The 21,311-nt window shown below is 42.8% G+C and overlaps 1 protein-coding gene across 1 annotated transcript in view; it reads right to left on the bottom strand.

Moving 5' to 3' along the window:
- Window positions 1-2,942: 2,942 nt before the first annotated feature.
- The window catches only part of LOC139406492 (protein phosphatase 1H-like), a 43,598-nt gene continuing 25,229 nt past the window's right edge, over window positions 2,943-21,311 (bottom strand). Inside the window, exons 4-10 of the mRNA XM_071149140.1 lie at window positions 18,505-18,617; window positions 17,981-18,065; window positions 16,862-16,980; window positions 9,919-9,982; window positions 8,237-8,344; window positions 5,340-5,491; window positions 2,943-4,873 (exon numbers count right to left, since the gene is read on the bottom strand). Coding sequence (XP_071005241.1) covers window positions 4,726-4,873; window positions 5,340-5,491; window positions 8,237-8,344; window positions 9,919-9,982; window positions 16,862-16,980; window positions 17,981-18,065; window positions 18,505-18,617 — 789 coding nt within the window. The 3' untranslated portion in view covers window positions 2,943-4,725. The remainder of the gene's footprint in view (window positions 4,874-5,339; window positions 5,492-8,236; window positions 8,345-9,918; window positions 9,983-16,861; window positions 16,981-17,980; window positions 18,066-18,504; window positions 18,618-21,311) is intronic.

The raw sequence follows: 21,311 nt of genomic DNA, 5'->3' as shown, positions 1-21,311 counted from the left end.
GGCCCAACCTGCCATATAGGGCTCACCAGAGCACTGCTCTACCAAGGAATCAATCAACACCTCTTGTAGCACCTTCCATCTGTCTAAAAGCAAAACACTTAGTGCAGTCTGGGGATTGAGAGCTGAACACTAGACAAAGGCTTCCGACATCAGTATGTCTATTGTATCCATCTGATATATAGAACTATCGGTTGTGGTAAATACTATAAACACAATGGTACTTTGTGTTAATGAGTTTTCCCTTTTTAAACAGTTCCTTATGAAACATTTACAAGAAATAAGGCTTCAGAATCAGCTCATAGTATTTTTTATCCATTTGAAAAGCAATCCTTCAAATTATTTTATTCTATGCATTTTCCAAAACATTACAAATGCCTGTTTACTTCATTTCTTTACTTGGGGCTTAAGAACCATGTAGAGCACATACAGTAGTACAAAGGAGAGAATTGTTCTAGAAGTATCCTTTACATTTTATTTACAATTATGTTTGCATTCTGCTTCTGCTTGAGGCTCTATTCAATACATATAGTTGAATTCGGAAGTTTCCATACACTTAGGTTTGAGTCATTAAAAATCATTTTTCATCCACTCCACAAATTTCTTGTTAACAAATTACAGTTTTTGCAAGTCGGTTGTGCATGACACAAGTAATTTTCCCAACAAGTGTTTACACAGATTATTTCACTTAATCACAATTCCAGTGGGTCAGAAGTTTACATACACTTGGTTGAATGGCTTTAGAAGCTTCTGATAGGCTAATTGACATCATTTGAGTCAATTGGAGGTGTACATGTGGATGTATTTCAAGGCCTACCTTCAAACTCAGTGCCTCAAAAGAAATCAGCCAAGACCTCAGAAAAAAAATTGGAGACCTCCACAAGTCTGGTTCATCCTTGAAAGCAATTTCCAAACGCCTGAAGGTACCACGTTCATCTGTTCAAACAATAGTACGCAAGTATAAATACCATGGGACCACGCAGCCGTCATACCGCTCAGGAAGGAGATGCGTTCTGTCTCCTAGAGATGACCGTACTTTGTGGCGAAAAGTGAAAATCATTCCCAGAACAACAGCAAAGGACCTTGTGAAGATGCTGGAGGAAACAGGTACAAAAGTATCTATATCCACAGTAAAACGTGTCCTATATCGGCATAACCTGAAAGAACGCTCAGCAAGGGAGATGCCACTGTTCCAAAACCGCCATAAAAAAGCCAGACTATGGTTTGCAACTGCACATGGAGAAATGTCCTCTGGTGAAACAAAAATAGAATTGTTTGACCATAATGACCATCGTTATGTTTGGAGCACAGGGGTGGCAGCATCATGTTGTGGGGGTGCTTTGCTGCAGGGGGGACTGGTGCACTTCACAAAATAGATGGCATCATGAGGGAGGAAAATTATGTGGATATATTGAAGCAACATCTCAAGACATCAGTCAGGAAGTTAAAACTTGGTTGCAAATGGGTCTTCCAAATGGACAATGACCCCAAACATACTTCCAAAGTTGTGGCAAAATGGCTTAAGGACAACAAAGTCAAGGTATTGGAGTGGCCATCACAAAGACCTCAATCCTATAGAAAATGTGTGGGCAGAACTGAAAAAGTGTGTGCAAGCAAGGAGGCCTACAAACCTGACCCAGTTACACAAGCTTTGTCAGGACGAATGGGTCAAAATTCACCCAACTTATTGTGGGAAGCTTGTGGAAGGCTACCTGAAACGTTTGACCCAAGTTAAACAATTTAAAGGCAATGCTACCAAATACTAATTGAGTGTTTGTAAACTTCTGACCCACTGGGAATGTGTTGAAAGAAATAAATGCTGAAATAAATCATTCCCTCTACTATTATTCTGACATTTCACATTTAAAAGTAAAGTGGTGATCCTGACTGACCTAAGACAGGGAATTTTTACTAGGATTAAATATCAGGAATTGTGAAAACTGAGTTTAAAATGTATTGGTCTAAGGTGTATGTAAACGTCCGATTTCAACTGTATTGAGTAAGTTTAGCGTTACAGTGTGATTGAAATGTAAAGCCAATGTTCCCACGCTAGCAGAGACTGCATTCACGGTAAACACTGCTTAAGTCGGCTCAATTGGAAATTATCTTTACATTTCTATCACACAATCTGTAACGCTTCGGTGATCCAGACTGAATAGAGCCCTGGGCCTCTTTCTGCAATGTTTTGAGCAGGTCAGTCATAGAGAAATAGATGAGTAAAGTTTGTGTTATCAGAACAAAAACACTTTGAAACAGCTTTGAAATAAACATGCCAAATACATTAAAAGGAACAGAGACAAATTAACATGGATTAGGCCACGACTAGACTCATTTGATTGGATTAGAAACAGTGCGGTCTTAGTCAGCGACACACACGTCGGACATCAACACCTCCCTAACAACGTTTTTAAACAACTCAGATGAATCAACTTAAAACGACATCTAGCAAGTCCCAAATTCTGACATCATAGTGACTGTGTGTGTTTTTAAGAGCGCCAGTGGCATCAGTAGAGGTCCCACGGCAGTACGAGAGATGTGTACAATGTCCATTAGCGTAGTTCATGACTGGACATCCAGGAACATTGTCATCATACTGCATTGAATAAAGGAAGTTCACCTGGCATTACGTCCTCCATTTTCTAATCCAGAAAATGGAAGAGGTGGAAACACAATAATACACTGCACATCCTTCGTACTGTATCTGAACAGCAATCGATTCAGGTTAATGCCCTAAATGGTTAGTTTGCAGAGTATTGTTCAGCAAAGTGTAAATACCAGACTGCATAATAACAAAAGGATTCAGGATAAAATAAGAATTCCTGTACAGCGCAGAGGAGGCTGGTGGGAGGAGCTGTAGGACAGGCCCATTGTAATGGCTGGAATGGCATTGAATGAACAGCGTCAAACCTGGTTTCCATGTTTGATACCGGTCCATTTATTCCATTCCAGTCTGTACAATGAACCGGTCCTCCTAAAGCTCCTTCCACCAGCCTCCTCTGGTACAGACACATTTTCTGTATAGCATCCGGCATGAGAATTGGTCACATAGCTCCCTGAGTTGTGACACATGTTCAGTAAACTACAAGTAAAGATCACTTAAAAAACAACAAAAAACAGAGCCACAGTTTTCATACCAGCATTCAATTTAATCTCATGTGTTTCTCCCAAGCACTTGCTAATCAATGTATCTGCTTAAGGGATGTAATTCTAGCCTTCAAGAACTGAATGTTCATTTGAGAGATCCACACTCGTAACTTGAACTTTTGCATAAATCAAGCATTTGTCTCAATAAGATAAAATGAGACAACCATGCCTCAATTTAGGATTCAGCTGTAAGAACATTCAGTAAACTTGACCCATTTTACATCCTATTCATGTCGCTATACAGAACACATTTCCTAATATTTTGTTACAGAGCTAAACTAAGCTATATTTGTATGAAAACTAGTGACAATTCATTAAGGAATGGCTGTTTCATATTTGAAAAGTAAACGAGCACGCAAACAGGATGATGCAAACAAGTATTTGACAAATAGGAAACTAAAAGGTTCAACTGGGGCAAGGGATTGGATATCTTGTTTAAAACAAAGCAAAAACATGAGGTAGCTGTTTCACAATTATGTATAAAATGTGTTTCTTCACATCCTTTAAGTAAATCCACTTTCAGGGTCATCGCAATGACAAAGAAAAAACAAACCTGTCAAAATTAAGAAAAAAATAAACAATGAGAGATTAACATTGTCACTGGCAATAAAACAACCATAAGTCTGACTTCATTCACCTTTCACTTGGAGAGGAACACCCAAACAATAGTTCTGAAAGCTGAATGCTATAGTTTGTCTGTGGTAGGATTGTACTGTCTAGGTCAGTGACTTATGTACGTAATGGATCATAGGGACAGAAGAGGTTTCATAACGGTACAGTATATACAGACAACTCAAAACAGGTTCTTTACACTGTACAGCATGGATATCTAAAATCCATTCATTTCTAAGCATTTTTACTTGTTCATAATCAGTAATATAGTAACAATATCTCATCTAAAAAGGATAAAAAACAATCCCATAAAGCATTGCACTTTGAAAGAGAGTCCCTTTGTCTTTCCCCATGCGATATCCATAAGAAAAGTATTGCCTTTGTGAAAGCAATACTCTTCCATTGCATCAGAAAATATTTGGCAATGCAGAAGCCGTAGCCTACTGAAAAACAACAAAGGGTTGGTTATTAATTACTCGAAATACATGGCCCCGGTGGGCCTTTAAATCCAGAATTGTCCTTTGTTCCCTTGCAGCACAGAAACACAAGAAGAAACTGAAGGTACTGTACATTGGAACATCCTGAGATTTTCCTTCCTTTCACAAGAGACAAGAACAATCATGCTACCCTGTACTGTACAACAACCAGCAGCCATTTTGTTTCCTCAGGAAAACCGTTCGGGATGAAGCACTGTGTGAGCACCAGGGCATTGATTTTAGGACAGAGGGGATAGGATAGATGGTAGAGGGGGGCAGCCTGTCTAGAGTCCCATGGTGGGTGGTGAGCTGGTCCTTAGCTAGGTCTGCCGGTTGGGAGAACGCCTACAATTGCACCCTATTCCCTACATAATGCAATACTTGTCATGGCCTTGGCCTAAAGTAGTGCACTATATAGGGAATAGGGTGTCATTTTGGACACAGAACCTGTCTAGAGTCCCATGCTGGGTGGTGGTGAGCTGGGCCTGGGCTACGGCTAGGTCTGCAGGTTGCCGTACCTCAGAGGGATGATGTAGACAGAGATGTCGTCTCCGGAGCCCAGACGTTCGTTGGCTATCCTCCAGCCTCGGTCCTTCAGGACCCCCCGTGCCCTCATCACCAAGTCCTGAGCTGCCATCGTGTACCTGGGTCACAATGGAAGAGACAAAAGACACTATGGACAATATACTTTGACATAGGCAAACAGTTAGTTGTAATCATCTCCATACAGTGTGTGAACAAAGAGCAAGAGAATGATGGCATTATAACCTACACTTTAGAAAGTCTCTATACTCTCCCACCAGTCATCTGGAGTTTACTTAACCCCAAACTAAGAAAGGGGTAGGACATTTCAGAAATGATTTTAATGTTATCACTTAAATCAACCATCATGCCATGGGATCCTCAAGAAAGGAACCTTTACGTTACTAGTCTCACAAGCTCTTCATCGACTTCAGAAAATACTTTTAAAATGTGTGTAATTACAGCAAGATACTGTAAGAAGCATATCCTCTCCAAATAAGAGTGAGGTGAGTGTGATTTGACCACAGCATCTGTCTGTTAGCAGCTGGGCTACAGTAGTATGAGCGGAACATGGAACGTAGAACATGCCTATACTGGTCGTCAGGGCCACAGTTGGCAAGAAAACCAGTGACTGCCTCGGCAACGTCCTGGTTGGATAGGACGTCCCACAGCCCATCTGTCCCCATCACCAGGACGTCATCCACCCCATGTTCATACTGCGTCAGTGGGTACACTTTGACCTGTGGATGGGGAGAGAGGGGGTTAATAGTGATGTTATTACAGAGAAAATAGAAGATCACAGACACATCCGGTCTGCACTTTAGGCCATTAATGGTGATAGAAAATCAACATCATTCAGAGGTATGCACTACACAATTTGTAACACCGTCTCCCTCCACACATTGTAACACCGTCTCCCTCCACACAATATCCCTTTAAGACCGGTGTGGTCTTAAAGGGATACTTCGGGATTTTGGCAATCAGGCGCTTGATCTACTTCCCCAGAGTCAGAAGAACTGGTAGAAAACATTTATGTCACTGTTCCCAGTATGAAGGAAGTTAAAGCTACACACAATTCCCCATAATGGCAAAGGAAAAAATGGCATTTATAAATGTTTGCAAATTGAAATAAATAAATAACTGAAATATCGTATTTACATAAGTATTCAGACCCTTTACTCAGTACTTTGCTGAAGCACATTTGGCAGCGATTACAGCCATGAGTCTTCTTGGGTATGATGCTACAAGTTTGGCACACTTGTATTTGGGGAGTTCCTCCCATTCCTCTCTGCAGATCCTGTCAGGTTGGATGGGGAGCGTCGCTGCACAGCTATTTTCAGGTCTCTCCAGAGATGTTCGATCATGTTCAAGTCCAGGCTCTGGCTGGGCCACTCAAGGACATTCAGAGACTTGCCCCGAAGCCACCCCTACGTTGTCTTGGCTGTGTGCTTAGGGTCGTTGTCCTGTTGGAATGTAAACCTTCGCCCCAGTCTGAGGTCCTGAGTGCTCTGGAGCAGGTTTTCTTCAAGGATCTCTCTGTACTTTGCTTCGTTCATCTTTCCCTCGATCCTGACTAGTCTCCCAGTCCCTGCCACTGAAAAACATCCCCACAGCATGATGTTGCCACCATCATGCTTCACCTTAGGGATGGTGCAAGTTTTCCTCCAGACGTGACGCTTGGCATTCAGGTCAAAGAGTTCAATCTTGGTTTCGTTAGACCAGAGAATCTTGTTTCTCATGGTCAGAGTCCTTTAGGTGTTTTTTGCTCCAAGTGGGCTGTCGTGTCTTTTACTGAGGAGTGTCTTCCATCTGGCCACTCTACCATGAAGGCCTGATTGGTGGAGTGCTGCAGAGATGGTTGTCCTTCTGAAAGGTTCTCCCATCTCCACAAAAGGAACTCTGGAGCTCTGTCAGAGTGGCCATCAGGTTCTTGGTCCTCCCTGACCAAGGCCCTTCTTCCCCGATTGCTCAGTTTGGCCGGGCGGCCAGCTCTAGGAAGAGTATTGGTGGTTCAAAACTTCCTCCATTTAAGAATGATGGAGGCCACGGTGTTCTTGAGGACCTTCATTGCTGCAGACATTTTATGGTTACCTTCCCCACATTCCACAATCCTGTCTAGGGAGCTCTAGGAGACAATTCCTTTGACCTCATGACTTGGTTTTTGCTCTGACATCCACTGTCAACTGTGGGACCTTATATAGACAGGTGTGGGCCCTACCAAATCATGTCCAATCAATTGAATTTACCACAGGTGTTGTAAAAACATGTCAAGAATGATCAATGGAACCAGGATGCACTTGAGCTCAATTTCTGGTCTCATAGCAACGGGTCTGAATACTTACGTGAATAAGGTGTGTGTGTGTGTGTGTATGTGTGTGTATGTAAATGCATCGATCAGCGCTACTCCATCTACTAGCACTGCTACAGCACACGCTCTTCAAGTATCTGGTATAATGAAAAGGCATCCTGCAGTATGTCACAATCAGAGAACACTAAGTAATGCCCCTGGCTTTGGTCTTTGTACAAAGTGCCATGGTTTTGAAGTATTGTTGTTTCAATGTGCTGGTAGAGGGAGTACTGTTATGGTGATAACCATGGACATGTTGCTATGTTGTTCCTCCATAGGAGGCATATCACATCACCTCATACAAACTGGCAGTGCTAGTCAGTCACTGAACAAACACTACATGAAGACGGTGTTGTAATAGTGGTTGTGAAAGAATCAGTCGAAAGGCTATAGGCAAAAAATATTGTCTTATCAACCTCTGTCTGACTGGAATAATAACCAGCAATGGGAGACACAATCTTAAGAATCTGTTTCACAATACAGTTCAAGGGAGATTTCGAAATTGAGACGTCATACTGTAAAACAGTGATGACTCTCCCACTAACCACATCTTACTTTTGACCCACAACAGGAAGTGATTAACAGGAAGAGCCTTGACCTTGGGTTCACCCAATGGGAAACCGTGGAAACCACTGACCGCTGGATTCCATAGCAATTTTATGATCTCCATCTTATATACATACTGTCTGCACATGTATTTACTGTGACTTTAAAGCAACAGCAAGGGCAGATAGACGGCAAGGAAAAAAGGTTCAAAAGAAGAGCTCTTTAAAAAAAAGTTAATCTACTGTAGTAGTTGCATACTGTCTGAACCATGACTGAACTCAGTGGGTGATGAATTAAAGATCAAGAGAGTGTTGAGAGCTTCCTGACTATCAGGAGGCAGGAGGTACGTGTTCAGTGGAGGGTTGGTTGGGAGGTGAGAGCTTCTTTTAAGACTTGATGGGCCCTGGTCAAAAGCGGGATAGGGATAGGGATAGGGTGCCGTTTGGAACACAGGCATGGCTTCCTCTCATTGTATCATGATGATCTTGAGGTCAATAAGGATTGATGCACTGGAATGTGATTACGGCACTATTAAAAACCCATCAGGTTATTGATAGACAGGAAATAGAAAATGAGGAGTACAGTACTCTACCTCGGGACAGCAGGACAGGAAGGGCTTGATGTAGATGTTGGAGTCATGCACTTTGAGCTCGTGGTCTCCCAGGCCCCTGGTGACCCCGATGGTAGCCAACACACGGGCCTGTGGAGGGATGAGACCATCAAAGAGAGGAACTATAATCACCTCCCTCTGACCCTATGATCCTCATTCCCCAACTCTGGTTTAGAAATAATTGTTGTTGCCAAAACAATGTTTGGAATAATTTGATCCATTGAAGTCTTTTGATGTGTTGACCTCAGGGTCAATTCTACCGTTTTTTCAACTCTGTCAACTCGGCGGGATGGGGAATTGAAATAACAAACATGAATTGAAAGAATCCTCTTAAAATAATCTACAAAATTGAAATTCTATTTACCCTGGCCCAGATAAATCAATCATACTCCCCTCTGAGATTCCTTATTCATCAGGGCAGAACTGAAAACTGGACCAATGATGGCCTCATGACCTTAATAATGATGACCTCCCAAGGATATGTTCTCTCTGAGAGCAAATCTGATCTTCATAAACGCACACAATCCTTAACGATCTCTCGCCTCTCTCCCTAGTCTGAGACACCGGCACAGTCTACGGTCTCCCTCATTTGTACTCTGTGTGAAATTCCTTTTGATTGCTACTGTCTGCACATATCGCCTCTGTCTCTGAAAAGGGCTATCGGCTCGGAGCTGGGGAGCAGTACTAATTGAATCTATATCAAATAGGAGCCATGTGAGGAGGAGAGAGAGAGAGAGGAGGGAAGCAGTGAGAGTGAGGCGAGAGGAAGATGAGAAAGAGAATGGGAGACCGAGGGGGGCGAGGAAAGAAAGAGGGGGTAAGAGTGAAGGTAGAGGAGAGATTGAGGAGGCAGTTGTACAGTCCGTTGGCCTGACCTTGGATCAGTGTGCAGTGCAAATGCCGCAACTAGAGAGCGATGAAAAGAGAGACTAGATAATGATGGAGAGAGACAGGGAGAGAGGGAGTGAGAGAGAGCTCCTCGGGCGGAAGGAGAAACGTCCTGGGATTAACTGTTGAGCGTATGTACGGACCCAACATGCTGTGCCAGGCTTTGAAGTGCTCTGGCGTTCCTCTCCAGCAGATCCCCATGCGCTCCCTTCTATCGCCATATCTACCCATCTCTCCCTCCCTTCTAACGCTCTATCTACCCATCTCATGCCCTCTCTCCCTACACTCTATTGCCCTATCTACCAATCTCTCTCTCCCCCACTGTAAAGGGGGGACAGGCCTCGGCTAGCACTTGATGTCATGGGAACAGCCGACTGTGATAGGAGGGTTAGTGTGGTAACAGACTGCACTTGGGGGGATATCTTCTTGGTCCTCAACTAACGACACAGCCCTCTACTACATGTCAGATGATGGGCATAGTAGCAAACTGTGATAACCAGACTTTGGCTGGCATCTCAGGAACCACATTAACAAGATATAGGCTAGCAATCTTATCGTGTGTGCAGTGTGACTGTTATAAAGATGGTCTGTAACACCACCATAGTGAGCCTTCCTGCAGGCTGAAACTGCTCCTTCCTCCAGTGTGACACTGGGTTGACTAATGGTGCCCTGGTGGAGCTTTGATTACAGCTTAGCAACACAAGGCTGTGGGAGTAACCCTATCAGCAGGCAGGGAGCAGGGAGAGAGGCAGGCGGTTTGGTGAGAGCAGTCTTACCTTCTTCCCTTCGCCGTAGATTAGGGGAAACTTCAGGTCGTCGTCCTCAATGGTTTTATATGCCCTGCACACCGGAGAGAAGAGACTTTAATGGGTTTTTGTTTTATGGCAGCCAGGCAGGCAGTGGTTCGTACGCAGTGTGCCCGGGAGATACACCACCTCCCTCAGGGCCTGTAGACGAGACGAGCTGAGGAGACAGAGTTAGGAAGAAAAGAGAAACACCCAGACAATACAAAGACAGAAAACATATCTTCATTTTTTTTTTGCGAATGTATACCCTTGTGACAAAGTGGGAAATACCAATGAATGTATGAGATGGTGTTCCCGTTTCAGATTGTTTGTGTGTGTGTGTGTGTGTGTGTATAGAGAGGGGTGATTGATTGATCCCCCCCCCCTGTATAATCCCCCATATTCTCAAAGCAGTGCTTAAACAACCCCCACTCATGCATTTTTCAACAGCATGTGACTGGGAGTCGATGAAGATGCAGTACAAGAGATCAGACTGGAAAATATTACACACGTGCTAAGGAAAGGTCTTACATTTGAATCTGGGCATCTATAGTACATTCAATGTAAAAACGTCTATACTGGCTCCTTAAGAAAGCCAATGTACTAATGCACATTCCTTTTCAATGTTAAACGTTCCACCTTCCTTTCTAAGCAGCAGTTATGACCACATCGAAAGTAACCACCCCATGGTCACAAATCACACACCATTTATACCAACTGAAAGGATTCTGGATTTTCTCTTCTAAATTCACACCTGGTCCTGCATGTGAATGTGATAAACACCAGCTTGGTAATGAAAGCCATCCTACCATATCTTGTCAGATGCATTTCAGCTGTGCTGGTGTAGAGAGAGGAGGGTTAGACAGGACTGGAATGGTTTTTAGATTACTGGTTCCACTCGGAGACCATATGCTTCCACCCTGGGCCAGCAGGACTCGCACACTCAGCACTTTCTGCAGCATGCAGAGCTAGATCTGAGGCCATGCTATCCATCCATCTACAGTATTTATCTATTCATCTATCCACAGTATCCATCTATCCACCCATCCATCTGCAGGTATTCCCAAACTGGGGTACGTGTACCCCTTGCCGTCAGAGGTACGCCAAATAAAAATGTGATTCCCATTTTAAAAAATGTTTTATTTAAAAAAATAAAAAATAAAAAAATCTTCACATTTTCAAAACAGTCCATTTATATTTTCCCACGGGGCCGGGCCATACATTTGGGTGTTTTCCCCCCCTCGCCTGAGTAGCCTCGTTTCACTGCCAAAAATCTAATTAGACCATCTAGAGTTCAGATAAATAACAACAATGCCAAATACAGGTAACCTAGTCAAATAATTAACATCCAATCACAGTAACAGTTAGTCTCTCGCGGGAATTCCACTAACCGTCCGTATGTAACCTACCATAGCAGCTGCTCATGTTGGTATCTGTACTAATGGCGCAAAAGCCATGACAGGGAGACATAGTGGAGTGGTAACTCGCATGCAAGCAGTTGCTCCCGACGCCACTTGGGTACATTGCAGAATCCACCGAGAGGCCCTTGCTGCCAAGGGAATGCCTGACAGCTTGAAATACGTTTTGGACACTACAGTGAAAATGGTTAACTTTGTTAAAGCAAGGACCTTGAACTCATGTATTTTCTGCACTATGCAATGATATGGGCAGCGACCATGTAACGCTTTTACAACATACAGAAGTGTGCTGGTTATCAAGGGGCAAAGTATGGACACGCTTTTTAAAAATTAAGAGACGAGCTTAAAGTTCTCTTTACTGACCATAATTTCACTTGTCTGACCGCTTGCATGAGTTTCTCACACGACTGGCCTATCTAGGTGTTTTTTCCTCACCTGACTGATCTGAATCTAGGATTAAAGGGACTCTCCGCAACTATATTCAATATGCGGTACAACATTTAGGCTGTTTAAGTAGTTGGAGCTCTTCTCTGTCTGTATAAACAAGGACAACACACAGGACTTTCCATCATTGTATGATTTTTACAGCGAAGCACCGGAGTGACTTGGATGCTCAATTACTCAGGTACTTCCCTGAAACGGATGACACAAACAACTGGATTTGTTATCCCTTTCATGCCCTGCCTCCAGTTCACTTACCAATATCTGAACAAGAGGGCCTCATCGAAATTGCAACAAGCGGTTCTGTGAAAATTGAATTTAAATCAGAAGCCACTGCCAGATTTCTGGATTGGGCTGCGCTCAGAGTATCCTGCCTTGGCAAATCGTGCTGTTAAGACACTGATGCCCTTTGCAACCACGTACCTACAGTGGGGCAAAAAAGTATTTAGTCAGCCACCAATTGTGCAAGTTCTCCCACTTAAAAAGATGAGAGAGGCCTGTAATTTTCATCATAGGTACACTTCAACTATGACAGACAAAATGAGAAAAAAAATCTAGAAAATGACATTGTAGGATTTTTTAGGAATTTATTTGCAAATTAGGGTGGAAAATAAGTATTTGGTCAATAACAAAAGTTTATCTCACTACTTTGTTATATACCCTTTGTTGGCAATGACAGAGGTCAAATGTTTTCTGTAAGTCTTCACAAGGTTTTCACACACTGTTGCTGGTATTTTGGCCCATTCCTCCATGCTGATCTCCTCTAGAGCAGTGATGTTTTGGGGCTGTTGCTGGGCAACACGGACTTTCAACTTCCTCCAAAGATTTTCTATGGGGTTGAGACTGGGTTGAGACTGGCTAGGCCACTCCAGGAACTTGAAATGCTTCTTACAAAGCCACTCCTTCGTTGCCCGGGCAGTGTGTTTGGGATCATTGTCATGCTGAATGACCCAGACACGTTTCATCTTCAATGCCCTTGCTGGTTTTCACTCAAAATCTCACGATACATGGCCCCTTTCATTCTTTCCTTTACACGGATCAGTCGTCCTGGTCCCTTTGCAGAAAAACAGCCCCAAAACATGATGTTTCCACCCCCATGCTTCACAGTAGGTATGGTGTTCTTTGGATGCAACTCAGCATTCTTTGTCCTCCAAACACGACGAGTTGAGTTTTTACCAAAAAGTTATATTTTGGTTTCATCTGACCATATGACATTCTCCCAATCTTCTTCTGGATCATCCAAATGCTCTCTAGCAAACTTCAGACGGGCCTGGACATGTACTGGCTTAAGCAGGGGGACACGTCTGGCACTGCAGGATTTGAGTCCCTGGCGGCGTAGTGTGTTACTAATGGTAGGCTTTGTTACTTTGGTCCCAGCTCTCTGCAGGTCATTCACTAGGTCCCCCCGTGTGGTTCTGGGATTTTTGCTCACCGTTCTTGGGATCATTTTGACCCCACGGGGTGAGATCTTGCGTGGAGCCCCAGATCGAGGGAGATTATCAGTGGTCTTGTATGTCTTCCATTTCCTAATAATTGCTCCCACAGTTGATTTCTTCAAACCAAGCTTCTTACCTACTGCAGATTCAGTCTTCCCAGCCTGGTGCAGGTCTACAATTTTGTTTCTGGTGTCCTTTGACAGCTCTTTGGTCTTGGCCATAGTGGAGTTTGGAGTGTGACTGTTTGAGGTTGTGGACAGGTGTCTTTTATACTGATAACAAGTTCAAACAGGTGCCATTAATACAGGTAACGAGTGGAGGACAGAGGAGCCTCTTAAAGAAGAAGTTACAGGTCTGTGAGAGCCAGAAATCTTGCTTGTTTGTAGGTGACCAAATGCTTATTTTCCACCATAATTTGCAAATAAATTCCTAAAAAATCCTACAATGTGATTTTCTGGATTTCTTTTTCTCATTTTGTCCGTCATAGTTGAAGTGTACCTATGATGAAAATTACAGGCCTCATCTTTTTAAGTGAGAGAACTTGCACAATTGGTGGCTGACTAAATACTTTTTTGCCCCACTGTATGTGAGGGTGGATTCTCGGCTCTCACTAGCATGACAACTAAATACAGGCACAGACTGTGTGTGGAAAATTACTTAAGACTCTCTCCAATACAACCCAACATTGCAGAGTTATGTGCATCCTTTCAAGCACACCCTTCTCATTAACATGTGGTGAGTTATTCACAATTTTCGATGAACAAATAAGGTTTAATATGAAAGATGGTTAAATAAAGAGTAAAATTATTGATTATTATTATATTATTATTTGTGCCCTGCTCCTGCATGTGAGCCGGGTTGTGACAAAAACTCACACTCATTCTTATGTTTAATAAATGTATTGTATAGTGTGTGTGTGGCAGGCTTACAATGATGGCAAAAAACAACATTTGAGAATGTGCTGACCCTGGTGCTAGAGGGGGTATGCAGCTGGAAGTTGAACGTTTGAAGGGGTACGGGACCATAAAAAGTTTGGGAACCACTGATCTACAGTATCCATCCATCCACAGTATCCTCCATCCATCCATCCACAGTATCCTCCATCCATCCACAGTATCCTCCATCCATCCATCCATCCATCCACAGTATCCTCCATCCATCCACAGTATCCATCCATCCATCCACAGTATCCATCCATCCACAGTATCCATCCATCCATCCACCGTATCCATCCATCCATCCACAGTATCCATCCATCCATCCACCGTATCCTCCATCCATCCACCGTATCCATCCATCCATCCACCGTATCATCCCATCCCATCCACAGTATCCATCCCATCCACAGTATCCATCCCATCCACAGTATCCATCCCATCCACATCTACAGTATCCATCTATCTTCAGTATCCATCTAGTGTTATACAAACGTGTAAGGCTGAGCACAGAAATACTGTCCTTCACTTTAGCACTTAAATATGATCTATGGTCCTTTCTGACTCATTCTGTGGGGTTCTTTTCATTCCACCATTTCACCTACAAAAACATAAAGCTTTATACTGAAAAGCCCCAGCAGCCTTTATGATTTCAAAGGACATCTAGCAGACATCTTCAGACTAGTCCCTATGGGGACTGAGTCAGACTCCCAGTGAAGTTAGTGTTTTACCAGGACGCTCCCAGTCTCAGAGCTCGGTCTCGCTCTGTCTAGCTGGAGATAAAGCATTTGTGACAGCGTGACATACACACATTAATCCCCTTATAATACCTGCTCCCACTCATACCTCTGGGACTGTCAGGGACAACACTATGGTCGCTGCAAACAGCACCAGACATTCACAGGTTCATTTTCCCGACGAAGACTCAGCTTGGGGTTGAAATATTGTCCAATGAACCTACCCCTGGGAGCATGTACCAGTGTGTGGATTTCATTGTTCATTAGACCATGGTTTTATACAGTGTGGTGGTCTATTTCAGACAACCACACTGTAGTGTGTGACAGAGGAGAGGGGAGGAGAGGTGGTGGGTGTAGTAACTGCTAGCCTGTATCCTCCACTCTGCTGGTGATGAGAGATGGAGAGATGGGCAGAAGAGCAGTGATCTCATCTCTTACGAGTGGGCAGGGCCACTGCTCAGTGTACTGGGGTGATAGAGAGAGACATTAGCGTTACGTGCTCAGTATACAAACCACGACTCAAACACACACAGGCACTTACACACACACACACACATCAATAAACTGTGGGGTGACATTGAGGGGCTGTCAGCTGCAGTCAGTCATGTATGCAGTCAGACAGATTGCGATATTAGAGAGTAAAGGCAAACCTTAAGACAACCGTTTGCCCAAGTTTGATAGACTATAAATCGATGCAGTGTGCGTTCAGAATTAAAACAGGGCCAAAGTGGACAGGGGTGTGGGCCCACAGTATCTCTCCAAAAATAGACTATTTACATCACACTGCCATCGTAGGCAAGAAAGAGGGGAGTGCATGTGGAGAGGGAGAAGGAAGAGAGAGAAAGACAAAAGAGAGCAGTAAATAAATGTGTGACAATGATGAACGTTCTAGGATTCACCCCTCTCTCCTCTCCTTTGTCTCGGAGAACAGGAGTCCAGTGAGACAGCTTGAGTCCCTTGATCTCCTGCTCCCTCTCTCCCTCCTGGTCTCCCTCCACTGTTGGCTGCCGGGTGTTTGAACATGTAGAACATGCATGCTGCTAAACATCCATCAACTGAACACAGCCCTGAAACACCACCGCCTGCCATCCTTAACAACCCCCCCCCCCATCTGCACTATCAACTCACAGCCCAGCTCACTGCCAACTGGGCATGAGAGGGAGGAGGTGGTGGAGGGAGTGAGGGAGCACACACACAAATGCAGTTACGTCTTTTTGTCTGTTATGGTACACTAGTGGCCAGTTGTAGTCCTAAGAAGAGGCCACTTTTAAAGGAATCTGTTTAAAAATACATCACAGGCATGTCTGAGTCAGTGAGACAGATCCTCAGTTCTGGATTCAATAAGGAGCAGCACGGCTCTACCTCGGCACATCTTAAAAGCACACAGACAGAACTGCATTGAGAAAAGCTCCAGCACCAATAAACCTCCCCGCAATCACCTCTTGCTCGTTCACTCCTCCCTTCAGTCTGCCTCTGTAGCAAAGATGATGTGGAGCTGTGATGGGCCCTAGTTCTGTCCAGATCACTGATGAGCTGAAATGTCCCTGTCATTCATACAGACAACACAGAATGTCTGGGTCTATCAGAGCATTCCCTGTCAATCAGCTTTACTGAGTGCCATGGATGAGAATGAGAGTTTCAGATAGACAAAGTGATTGCGGACAAAGGACATTATTTCAATAGTACTGTGTAGTTGCTTGTGAAATTGCAAACTGTAAAGTTCCAATGACAATTCATGCAAAGATGCCTAATTTGAATGATCTAATAATTATGGATCTCATGACTATGGTAAAATGGTGGGGTAGGATGATTTACTAAATGCAGCATCGGTCTAACTTATTCTAATGAGAGGACCAAGGCCCTCATTACTTCAGTTCCAGTAATCAAACAAACCACTGGTGGAAAGAAAGACAGACACAGAGAGACAGTTGGGTAGAGACAGACTAGACAGATAAATAGATACCCACCAGCCAGACATAGTGAAGTCCCGGTAAAGCATCCTCTTCCCCACCTCCTTCCTCTGTACACGTCTCGGGAACTCCAGATGTGTAAACTCGCCTCCTAACAGGTGCGGCTGCATGTAGGCCTTTACAGAGAGAAGAGAGAGAGGGAGAGAGAGAGAGAGAGGAGATTGCCTTCCTATCCACTGGGCATTTCAATCACACAGTTTATTAAACCAACCAAGACACCAGGCAGGAGAGTTCAGCCTAGTTACTGTCTGTACAGGGAGTCATATGTTGTGATAACTGACAGCTGTGCTTAATAAGAACAGAGCAGACCTGGGTTCAAATATTATTTGAAATCTTTCAAATACTTTGATCGTTTTCTCTGCCTGGAATGTTAGATGGCTGGGGATTGCACTTTTGCGACTAGTCTATTGGTTCCATTGCTCCAGTCAAGCACAGCTAAAGTTCGCTATGATTCAGGGGGTTGTAGTCGAGTTCCTCCACTTACCGGGAACTGTGGGAGCTATTACGCAGACCTGAGCAAAAAATATTAGCATTTTGTAGTTTATTTCCAAATATCAACAATACAATATTCAAAGTTCTCAAAAATGTAGTCGAATATAGACAATCAACTGAAGGCAATTATTTCCCTTGATATTCAAATAAAGGTCTCAGAAAAACAATTAACATTTAAAAGTATCCTGAATACCTCTCAGAAAAACAAATCATAATAATTGAAGGTATTTGAATATATGCAAGTTATTTGAAACCCCCCAAAAATGATGGCTGCTAAATATTTGATGAAGAAAAAACTACAATAGTTTGTTTGGTCTAAAATACTGTATATGATCATTAGGGTCGAGGTCAATAACTGGATCTACACAACAAATGACCTGGGACATGGACTTATGATGTCCCTTTCAGGCATTTAGCTAGATCTAGGAAACCGTTTGTGAGGAGCATTGACTCAAACAATAGAGCAGAACATTTTTGCAGTTTAAAATAATGACAAAACTACATTTACATAATGAGTGAGACATAAGGTAGTAAGTACACTTACACTTGACATCAAGTTCTTATACATATGTAGTGACTTTGTGGTCATGTTTTGTGATACAGTAGTTTAATTCTTCCTCTTACCAGGAACTGCAGGCGTTGCCTCTCTGACTCTGGTGTGAACTCTGTAGACATGGGGATGACCTCTCCACCTTGGATAATGATCGCTCTGAAGGGCAAAGCAACAAAACAACATGTGTTTATTTCTGTTAGTGTGTGTGTAAATACAATGGCTCTCCCACACCACATGTCCCTGCAAGAATGACCTTAATGACCTTAGTAGACAGCATGTTTTCTCTGTTAGCCAAATTGCAAGTTAAAGGCTTTTTAAAATAACCACACATTTGTGAATCATTATATTAATCAAGTGTGCAACACTATGTGCAATGTGGTTTAGATGAGAAGCTCCTGTATAGTTTGAATTGGTATCCATATTTTGTTTGTCTATATACTATTACAGTATGCTAATAGTTGAACTCAAACCTGAAGCCGGAATGTGGCTTTGGCCACACCACATCCAAGGCTAGTGTAAACAGAAAAGTTGAGCGAGACGGATCTCACCAGACATATTTTACTCATCGAAATCCACCCGTGTGCGTGTGTCTCACCTGCTGTCCCCGGCATTTCCAACATAGAGCTTTCCCAATAAAAAGAGTGCACACAGAGCAGTACAGCCTCCTGAGATGTTAAACACAGCCTTGTCTCTCTCAATCTGGGCATCCTGAAAACACAACCCAACAAACACATAAGTATACACACAGCAAAAAAGCTTGGTCTCTAAACATACAGTGCCTTGCGAAAGTATTCGGCCCCCTTGAACTTTGCGACCTTTTGCCACATTTCAGGCTTCAAACATAAAGATATAAAACTGTATTTTTTTGTGAAGAATCAACAACAAGTGGGACACAATCATGAAGTGGAACGACATTTATTGGATATTTCAAACTTTTTTAACAAATCAAAAACTGAAAAATTGGGCGTGCAAAATTATTCAGCCCCTTTACTTTCAGTGCAGCAAACTCTCTCCATAAGTTCAGTGAGGATCTCTGAATGATCCAATGTTGACCTAAATGACTAATGATGATGAATACAATCCACCTGTGTGTAATCAAGTCTCCGTATAAATGCACCTGCACTGTGATAGTCTCAGAGGTCCGTTAAAAGCGCAGAGAGCATCATGAAGAACAAGGAACACACCAGGCAGGTCCGAGATACTGTTGTGAATAAGTTTAAAGCCGGATTTGGATACAAAAAGATTTCCCAAGCTTTAAACATCCCAAGGAGCACTGTGCAAGCGATAATATTGAAATGGAAGGAGTATCAGACCACTGCAAATCTACCAAGACCTGGCCGTCCCTCTAAACTTTCAGCTCATACAAGGAGAAGACTGATCAGAGATGCAGCCAAGAGGCCCATGATCACTCTGGATGAACTGCAGAGATCTACAGCTGAGGTGGGAGACTCTGTCCATAGGACAACAATCAGTCGTATATTGCACAAATCTGGCCTTTATGGAAGAGTGGCAAGAAGAAAGCCATTTCTTAAAGATATCCATAAAAAGTGTTGTTTAAAGTTTGCCACAAGCCACCTGGGAGACACACCAAACATGTGGAAGAAGGTGCTCTGGTCAGATGAAACCAAAATTGAACTTTTTGGCAACAATGCAAAACGTTATGTTTGGCGTAAAAGCAACACAGCTGAACACACCATCCCCACTGTCAAACATGGTGGTGGCAGCATCATGGTTTGGGCCTGCTTTTCTTCAGCAGGGACAGGGAAGATGGTTCAAATTGATGGGAAGATGGATGGAGCCAAATACAGGACCATTCTGGAAGAAAGCCTGATGGAGTCTGCAAAAGACCTGAGACTGGGACGGAGATTTGTCTTCCAACAAGACAATGATCCAAAACATAAAGCAAAATCTACAATAGAATGGTTCAAAAATAAACATATCCAGGTGTTAGAATGGCCAAGTCAAAGTCCAGACCTGAATCCAATCGAGAATCTGTGGAAAGAACTGAAAACTGCTGTTCACAAATGCTCTCCATCCAACCTCACTGAGCTCGAGCTGTTTTGCAAGGAGGAATGGGAAACATTTTCAGTCTCTCGATGTGCAAAACTGATAGAGACATACCCCAAGCGACTTACAGCTGTAATCGCAGCAAAAGGTGGCGCTACAAAGTATTAACTTAAGGGGGCTGAATAATTTTGCACGCCCAATTTTTCAGTTTTTGATTTGTTAAAAAAGTTTGAAATATCCAATAAATGTCGTTCCACTTCATGATTGTGTCCCACTTGTTGTTGATTCTTCACAAAAAAATACAGTTTTATATCTTTATGTTTGAAACCTGAAATGTGGCAAAAGGTCGCAAAGTTCAAGGGGGCCGAATACTTTCGCAAGGCACTGTATATTTTCCCATTACAAAGTAGCACGAAAGAAGGACCTGATGTGGATTAAAGTCCTTGCTACAGTAACATACCATATATAACATTTGCATTTATAATAGTTCCCGATTAGCTGATGCCAAGGCAGTAGCAACTCTTCCTGGGGAAATGACTTGTCATCCAAACACATTAAGGACGTCTCACAGTATGTCCAGGAGCAAAAACAATAAATGAAAACCTAAAGATGAGGGGAGGTTTGAGGGAGTACTCGTTATTACACGGCTTAATTAGGTTGATTCATTTAGCACTAATTAAAAACAGAGAAAATTATTTTTAAAATCCATGATGTTAATTCATTAATAAGGTGAATAATGAATCTGTCACTGAATTCATCAAAAAAGCTAACATTAAAAACATTTAACCAACCAACCTATAGCTCCACCAAAATGATGTACTATTTCACAAGTTAACCCTTTCTACTCTATACAAGTGAGAGCGCCGTGGAGAAGTTAAAATGGTTTGAAGCACAAACCAGAGTATGTAGACTTGCCCGAGCAAGAATAGTTCATAGGGCAGCAGCCAATCTCATGTTTCTGTAGCGTGAAGCAGCTTGATGTACATTGTACACCCCCATGGATAGGATGCTCGTCTATCGCAGGGTCAACAATCCTACTGTGACACTGGCTGTATGAATACGGGTCCAGACCAGGAATTGATGAGTGAAAATGTGTATCCTGGGTTACAGCAATGTCATGAGTCTCTAGAGATATGTTAAGAGTGAAGAAATAATGCACGCTAATACATGTACTCTGTCCCTAGCATGTAGTCCGCTGTGGAAAACACACACGGTTACTTTTACAAGACTGTGTGCGTGTGTGGTTTGTGTCAAATAAAATTGTATAGGGCCGAATACAACAGGTGTAGACTTTACAGTGAAATGCTTACTTACGAACCCATTCCCAACAATGCAGAGTTAAAAAGTAAGACATATTTGCTAAATAAAAATGAATAAAAAATATTTTTTTTTACT

This window comes from Oncorhynchus clarkii, chromosome 4 (genome assembly GCF_045791955.1).
Source record: "Oncorhynchus clarkii lewisi isolate Uvic-CL-2024 chromosome 4, UVic_Ocla_1.0, whole genome shotgun sequence".
Classification (NCBI taxonomy): Eukaryota; Metazoa; Chordata; class Actinopteri; order Salmoniformes; family Salmonidae; genus Oncorhynchus; species Oncorhynchus clarkii.
The sequence above is the reverse complement of the archived record's forward strand: the minus strand, read 5'-3'. Positions and strand labels throughout refer to the sequence as shown.